Source organism: Limulus polyphemus, unplaced genomic scaffold (genome assembly GCF_000517525.1).
Source record: "Limulus polyphemus unplaced genomic scaffold, Limulus_polyphemus-2.1.2 Scaffold8700, whole genome shotgun sequence".
Lineage (NCBI taxonomy): Eukaryota > Metazoa > Arthropoda > Merostomata > Xiphosura > Limulidae > Limulus > Limulus polyphemus.
The window spans coordinates 13,758-22,331 of NW_013674310.1; the positions used below are offsets into that span (position 1 = coordinate 13,758).

At 35.4% G+C, this 8,574-nt stretch overlaps 1 protein-coding gene across 1 annotated transcript in view; it reads right to left on the reverse strand.

Moving 5' to 3' along the window:
• LOC111083235 overlaps positions 1 to 8,574 on the reverse strand; it is a gene marked incomplete at its 5' end in the record, with an annotated part of 17,520 nt that overhangs the window by 4,412 nt on the left and 4,534 nt on the right. The window contains one exon of the mRNA XM_022379597.1: positions 2,983 to 3,218. Within this exon, the coding sequence (XP_022235305.1) occupies positions 2,983 to 3,218 (236 nt within the window). The remainder of the gene's footprint in view (positions 1 to 2,982; positions 3,219 to 8,574) is intronic.

The window sequence follows — 8,574 nt, forward strand, 5'->3', positions numbered from 1 at the left end:
GACCCCCCCCAAAAAAAAAGTCGTGGACCTACAAGAATTTAATTCATAAGTAGCTTTAAAAATATTTACAAAGTTGATGTGTCCGTAAATAATTCTGGAATTAAGAGTAGATGTCACTTACTTAAAGATGACCAAACCATCGTTTTGTAATATTACTGTTAGAATCTTAAGCATAAAGTATCAATGTACATCTTAAAATATAACATAATGTGATAAGGATAACATTTTACATATCTCTTTGTAAATGATGTCTATCTGTTATCGGTAAATGATGGTAGTCTCTAGTCTCTCCAAATTAAAACTGTTGATCACAGATAAAACCGATTTATTTTAAATATAGACAACAGCTCGTTCGAAAAGACACCAGAAAGTTTCACTTCCGAGACCTTTTCTTACCCAACGGTAGACAACAGCTCGTTCGAAAAGACACCAGAAAGTTTCACTTCCGAGACCTTTTCTTAGCCAACGGTAGACAACAACAACAAAAAAAATGCTGTACCAATCAGAGACTGGGACAAGAAATAAGAAGTATTTCCACATTACAATAGAATTAAAATAAGTAAGATTTGTAAACAGACTCCCCATATAGATACAGGGTATAAATATAGCAGCTATATATATTTTACAAGAAGATACATAACATGTGGTATGTTGATCACCGTATATCATAGTGATCATACATAAAGTACCATTATCAATGATAACATTGTAGCAATGATATCAGGAGCAATAGCCATCCAACCTATATGAAGCCAATCCAAAGGTTGTCGTTGTTTCTTGAGAGACCATCATACATTAAGTACGTATTTCATTAAACTAAACTGTTTCAAATAGGACAGTATTACTATTATACAGATTTACGTCCATGATGGACGTAGAAAAAATTATGAAATAAGATTGTTAATAATTGTTAATTTAAAAGGGGAATAGGGATCGTAAGAAAAATACAGAAACAAGATAGGTAGCTTAAAGTTAAAAGAAAAACTAAAGAACTGACGAAAATATCTAGATAATTTAGCTTGTTACACGCAAGATGTATAAGGGATCCTTCAGTTATTAGTGAAATAAATTGTATTAATGATGGGATTTTTTTATTAAAATCTTAGTTACTCGTACATTAAGAACACTGTAAGTAAGAAAAGCATGAACACACAAGTAATTGTGTGCATAAATTGTTGTTGAAAATGTGCTTAAAAGGCCGAGGGGAACAGGAGTGCATTTGCAAGTTAAATGATGGGTTAAGTTAAGCTTCGAGTAAAAATATAAAGGTCAAGTTCGAGGCCCAAAATCAAAGAAACATTCTTTAATTGTTAAAAACTGCAAATAGCGTATCTTATGAAGCATAATAACAATTAATCAATAATTGCATCTATTCAAGCCACTTACGTAAATTAAAATGGACAGGAACAGCTGAAATCAACAAACTGCAGCCTACGAGACTAAGTAAAGTAGTGAGAGGTTCGAAACGTTTCATCTTTGACGGTAGCTTGTGGCTGAAATATTTGAACACAATTCGGTCTGCTTTCTTGTTTTCAACCAGTTCCTTCTATTTATAAACATCTCCACCTGTGGTACAACCAGACACTGTGGTGGCAACTTCCCACAGCTGGTTCGTCATGTGTTTTGAAATAAAAAAGAAGTTACTAAGAAGTGTCAATGTTTCATCATAAAATATTCAGTTATTTGATACTGTATTTGTCAGAAGCTGGCTTGTAGATTATTTTCTGTCTTTGTTAATCTTTCATGTTAATCTATATAATCCTAGAACGAGAGTGTGAAAAAACATTTGTTTACTGCTCACGAGATCGCTTAGGTTTGTTACGTCTCCGTTCGTTAATTAACTTTCCGTAACTTCGTTCCGACGAAACTTTAGCGACACAAATCCTTTCTTAATAAAACTGATTTATTCTTTCCGAATACAACTTTACGATACACTTATTTTCAACAATCACGCTAAAACAAACGCTATATCAACGAACGTCAACAATACTTCTGACTGCAGTTCAATTACTCACTATCTACACACACGTTATTCTTCTCTCGTCACGTTGTCACCCTCTTTTATATACCAGACTACCCTATATCTAGTAAATACTAGAGCATTCGCCAAGGTACAGGATAGTTCTAGAAAATAGGTGGCGCCACACCAGTCACGTGACCTCGATGACACAACAGGTTTTTACTTTCACAACCTTTTGTTTGAGATTATTATATATATTTTGTTGCTACGGTTAACTTATTAAAAACGTGGAGTCTATTTGAAATAAGGGTTTCCGTTTCGATATGGAGGAAATGTAAACAGAAGGATTTTGTAAACACTGGATTGGAGGGACTACTGAACTATACTGGGAATTGTGTATCTTTGTGCTTAATAACAAACAAAGAAAGCTATACATCTCACTATGAGAATGATTAACAGTTTTTTGTTTTGTTTTATTAAGCATAAGTACATTTTTTCTCAGCACAGCCAAGTTCTATTTCACAGAAGGTGGCGTTTCCGAGTGAACAAGATTCTTGTAGAAATTTTCTCGCAAAGCTACACAAAACAAGGGATTATGTACTCATAGCCTTATTAATTTTTGAACTGATAACTTACAGGGAAAGTAGTAAGCAGCACCCTCCACCAACTCTTGGGCTACCTTTGTCTGATCGAATAGTGTGAGTTTATAATACCCCATGCCCCCCAAAGTGAAAACACATTTTATGTGACAAGGAGACGCGAACCATGAACCTCTTAAGTGACTCGTCTTTCACTCTTATAACGCATCCACAGCTCCAAAGTGGAGGGGAGCAATTTTTTGGGGGCAACGGGACGCAAATCCTGAATCATCAGAATCACTGCTCTGGCACTTAACCATACTTTTGCGCTAACATCTGAAACGAACAATCAAACATAAGATAAATATATATATAATAATATTTATGTTTCCTTTTCAATTAAAAAAAAAAACACCAAAGTTCTTAACGGTCTCTCAAACCAACCGCTTCATCGACATCATCAGTTCCATTATCTAGGTAGTCATAACTGTCTTCATAATCATCTTCAGATGTACTGTCACTATCTTCAAAATGTTCTTCGTTCTTTTCATCCGTCAGGAAACCTTTCAAGTTATCTGCGAAGACAAATTCGTACCCAGGATCGCCGTTTCCTTCCTCGTCTATGACGGGAAGTCTGTCTTCAAGTGTTTGTTTCTTACGTAGACTGTCCCCCTGAATAGCTTTAAAACACGTAACATAACATTAGACATTCAACTTATTTTGCTTGGCAACGTAATTCGATTAATAATAGTAAAAAGAGTAAATAGAATCTTTAGAATGCTACAAGCTCTAAGAATCTGTGGAAAAATGATTATATTTTTAAAGATAATTTCTATAATACTGTTCATACTTATCTATCTACACATATGCTTTTATCTCTGAGACAAAGAAACTTCCACCAGTAGTATTATCAAGCGTTATTAAATTTTCTAATCATACAATATAAGTATTGAGGTTTCATCCGATTATGAGCTTTTAAGCCTTCAGACTTACCGCTGAGCCACTGGGGAGGTGGGAAGGAGGACTAGATGCTGGGGTTCAGAAATGAAGAAACTTTGGCGACACATCGTTTATAACATGCACTCAATATTATTTACCATTTGATTCGTGATTTATATTTAATTTTCTTCAGTAATTTGAGATTTATTATCTAATTAAGAAACGTATTCATTCCGCCATCACATACCTTTCAGCTGATGGTTTACCTCCAAGAGAGGCTTATTGGCCGTACAACGTTTACATTGTCCTGTTTGTTTCGATTTGGTTTTAGTGTGTTTGTTTGTTTTAGAACAAAGACACATTAGGTTATCTGCTATGTCTATCGCATGGAATCGAACCCCGGACTTTAGCGTTATATATACGTAGATTTACCATTGTCCCACCAGGGGGCCTATTTGCTTCGAATAATCTTTATGTGTAAAAGTGTTCTCAAGATACTTTAACTGTCTCTTGGGATTTAAGATTACGGATATGTGTTCTGATGCTATGTTCAAAGGCTTCAATAACTGTATAACTATATTGACATTTTGATAAAACGAGGTTTGCGGTAATGCCTATGCATTAATGAAATTAACAAGTCAACCTGTCAAAAAGAATACTATATCGTGTTATGAGCCATTGTTTCAAACATATAATGAACCAGAACAAAATAAAATATACCACAAACAATTAATGGTAAATGACAAACAAATGTTTGTAGTAGTCACAACGTTTCTGGTTGCAACACACGTTTTTTGGTGTGTTTTTTCTTGTGATTTTAGACTAAAGAAAAACGTTGTGAAAATTAAAAACATCTGTTTTATCATTTACTATTTGTTTGCGGAATAAGCTTTTTTTTTTCCTTTTTAGATTTCAATTTATCTGTACCATAGAGGTATCTCAGTTACTTATACAAAAGGGGGGTTTACAATAACTTCTCTTTAACAAACACTATTGTTTTTGTAACAAACAATGATCAAAATACAAAACAAAAGCGACAAGAAGTACTTTTGTTAAAAATCAACGTTAAAACAGATCTTCGCCCAACAGGCACAGATTACACTAGCTAGCAGACAGAAGGGCTTTCACGTTGTAAAAATAAAATAATGACGACATACTTTTGCAATTCCAGACATTCGCAGCTGGTGCTAGATGTACATTATTATTTTATTACAGCTAACATGATCCGATAGCGCTATGTTACGCCAATTCCACTTGTCCTGCACGTGCCCTTCTGTTGCCATGGGAATCTTTACATAACCTGTCTAGGATTGGCTAACTAGAGCAGGCCAAAACATTGTTCAGTCACACTCAACTGCCAATATTTTCGCCTAAAAGATACTCAGCAAAAGATAAATATAGGTGATATTAAGAGAAGTAGATAAATATTTCAAATACTATTTTTAGGCTTTTGAAGAAGATAGTAGCATACAAGTTAATATGTCACATAAAGTGTGTGTGTGGGTTTTATAGCAAAGCCACTTCGGGCTTTCTGCTCTGTCCATCGAGGGAAATCGAACCCTGATTTTAACGCTGTAAATCCGTAGACTTATCACTGTCCCACCGGAGGACTTTACATATGTCAACAGTTTAAGTAACCTAGTATTATTTTAAACAGCCACAGCACGTAGATGGCAAATATACCACTTGATAACAAAACAAAAAGCTCAGAAGAAACAAAATTAAACTTGTTGTAGAATTGGCTGAAGTTATAATAATTGCAAAATATCACATGCTATATTTACATATATTAACGTGGAAAGATTCTGGCCCATTAATACATCAAACTTCCTAAGCCTTCTACGACTCCAAGGAAAATGTTATTTTTGGAGGAAAAATTAAATAAGTGGCGGTGCTATATTGGGGGGGGAGGGGGATCTGGATCACTTTGGTTGTATCTAAGGCTGTTTTTTACCTCTTATAAATATGTTTTATACATATATTGGTGTAATTTAGGGTGCCATCTTGTTTAACAAGCGTCGAGTACAAAGGCAACCGCTCATAACAGCATCGCATCTATTTTGTATTTATAACCACATTAGTCAACTTTCATTGAAAAATAATCAACTTTTAAATAGTTCATGGACATTCGTAGCATTTCATATAGCATATCTTTCTAGGTTTTGGTGCAAAATCCCCAGCCGATTTTGCTGTAGTCTTCTAAAACAATAATATGAATGATAATAATATAAACAAATGGGTAAATTTTAATTTTGTCTAACAATCGTGAAAGCACATATTTTGCTTATTATCAGTATTTGGATGGTCTGAAAAGAAAACTTTTGAAAGTTGTTTCGAGAATATGTTTGCTTTTTTTAAAATGGGTTTTGCCCGAATGTTGTATTAGAGTTTTGAGCAAATTACTGTGCGATCCCTATTGTGAACCACTATCGTGGTTAATGATAAAATAATAGAAGTTCTAAAAAAATAACCCTAAACCACAGTGTTGACAAATTGGCGGGTAACAATCTGCTACTTTATAGACAAAAAATTAACGCTATGCTTAAGGTGTTTTAAGTATTTGTGATCACTATGTCCTGGTTTGTTACGTCTACGTGTGTAAAAACGTGCACAAGTATACACGTACAGTTATTTTCTCCAGATGTTGAAGGTCAGTGTAACTTCTACACTTGTAACGAGAAAGCCTATTTCTTCTGCTCTCTCTGTTCAAGCATACTTGGTAAGTTTGTTTGTTCCAGAATAGCTATTACACGTTGTTGCCCCTAAGCTTGAACTGATAGACTATAAAGGTGGCTACTAGTTAACCAATTCTAGAGATACTCTTGTCTGATACAATACTAGCATTGACAATAATTATTGGTGTAGCGCACCCTCGGTCCGATAGTGTATCTTTTTGTTGTTGTTGTTGTTGATTTTGCTGCAACGGATCACGAACCATAAATCCTCGGATTCAAAATCAAACATGTTAACCAGTAGGCCACGAATAGGATAAGAAGAAAAGCATAGTTTAGTTGAAATATCAGAAAAGTAGATTGAAATAAATAAAATACCTTACTTACAATCCATTTAAGGACTTCATGAACTACAGTAGTAGTTCATAAAAGAGATCGCTCATTTGTTCTTCTTTATTATTATTTAACTAGCTGGAGTACCCGTCCCCAAGACGGAAGTTATATATATCAATGATTAATGAAAGGTTATCTTAGGACATGAAAAGTTGCTCATAAATGCCCATAACAACTGCAAAACATGAAATGTGAAACTGTAACTTTGCATGTTTCTCCTTATGGACCTAACAATCCTTCATGACAAATTTGGTGAAGGTCCATCTACAGGGGGTGAAGTAGTGGTAAAAAACGCAAAAACGCCTATAAAAACTGCAAAACGCAAAATGCAAAACTGAAAATTTGTATGTACCCTTGCATCAACCTAATAAAACTCCATACCAATTTTGGTGAAGGTTCATCCACACCCTGCGGAGCAGTTACATGGAGATACAACAAACAACAAACAGTACTATTATATTTATATAGATATTGTTCCACGAGCGTCGGCCCGGCATGGCCAGGTACTTAGGGCACTTGACTCGCAATCTGCGGGTCGCGGGTTCGAATCCCTGTCACACCAAACATGCTCGCCCTTTCAGCCGTGGGGTGGTTATAATGTGACGGTCAATCCCACTATTCGTTGGTAAAGGAGTAACCCAAGAGTTGGCGGTGGGTGGTGATGACTATCTGTCTTCCCTCTAGTCTTACACTGCTAAATTAGGGACGGCTAGAGCAGATAGCCCTCGTGTAGCTTTGCACAAAATTCATAACAAACAAATAACCACCAGCCTACATTAAAAAATAGCTGTGAGTATTGTAATAATACCTGGGCAACATTACTAAACGCATCATTTCGCATTGTGTGGGGTAGTTTTTAAGTTTATTTGACTACCTAGCAAATAACAACGACTGTTTAACCGTTGACACCCTATCATTTTCATGTAGTCTGTGGTTTATATGGAGCCTCATAATCTAATATATGCATACTTATATAGCTGCGTGCAGGCCGTGGATGTAATTTAATTTTTATATGGCAGACATGACACATGTACCATAGCAATTATTAACTTATTGTTGCAACTGTATTGGTGTCGTGTATCATTTGTTTATATATAGGATTCCTGCCCTTTCAGACACGACACTGCTGACAGGATCACAGTTTGTTTGTTTTTAGCACTGCGTGAACGATTTCGGCCATGTTACAAAAACGTTATACAAACGTCTAGGTTGTCTCTCACAACAGAAATCTTTAAGCTGTAGTTTAAAAGATAGCACGAAGCTCAGTTTCGAGCACTGGGTCGGCATTCACAGTAATGACTGATGGTAAGTGTTGAATTATAGCCAACACTGGGTAATTGCGAATTTTATATACACTGCAGATAGAGTAGCCATCCTTGAAGCTGACTGGAACGAATGGCAAGAATCGTGAACGTAGGAGATGACGATTTTAGGCAAAATTGAGACAGACATTTTGTAGCTATATATTTTACTTAAAGTATGCAGCAACGACAACCAACCAGAGTTTAGGGTTGTCACAGTGGAAGAGGATCGTAGAAGTGTCATGACCCAAAAATAGAGGGGGGGGGAGTGTATTAATATAATCAACTCATAATTGTTAATCATCATATTTTAGGCCTTGTATAGTATGCAGAATGTCACTGTAAGAGGAAATCTGGCTAGCTGCAGCAAAACCATAACCGGCCTTACTATGACCAGCGGAGAGGAGGAAGAAGGAGGGGGAAACATGACAGCTATAAGAAATATCAAAAATACTTATGTGTATACATATCTTATTATATTATAACACACTGTACATTGAATATATATGCATGCATCTATACAACTTGGAAAATTTATACGGCTATATATATGTATACGGCTTTACAACTTAATACAAAACTATAAAGCCTGCATGTATATGTATATATATATATATATATAAAGATATAAATACTAGCCAATGTGCATTTAATGTGTATACATGTATAAAACTGATACAGTTACAAAACCCAGTCCTTGCACCATGGGCCATGTATGCTCTGCCTACCGT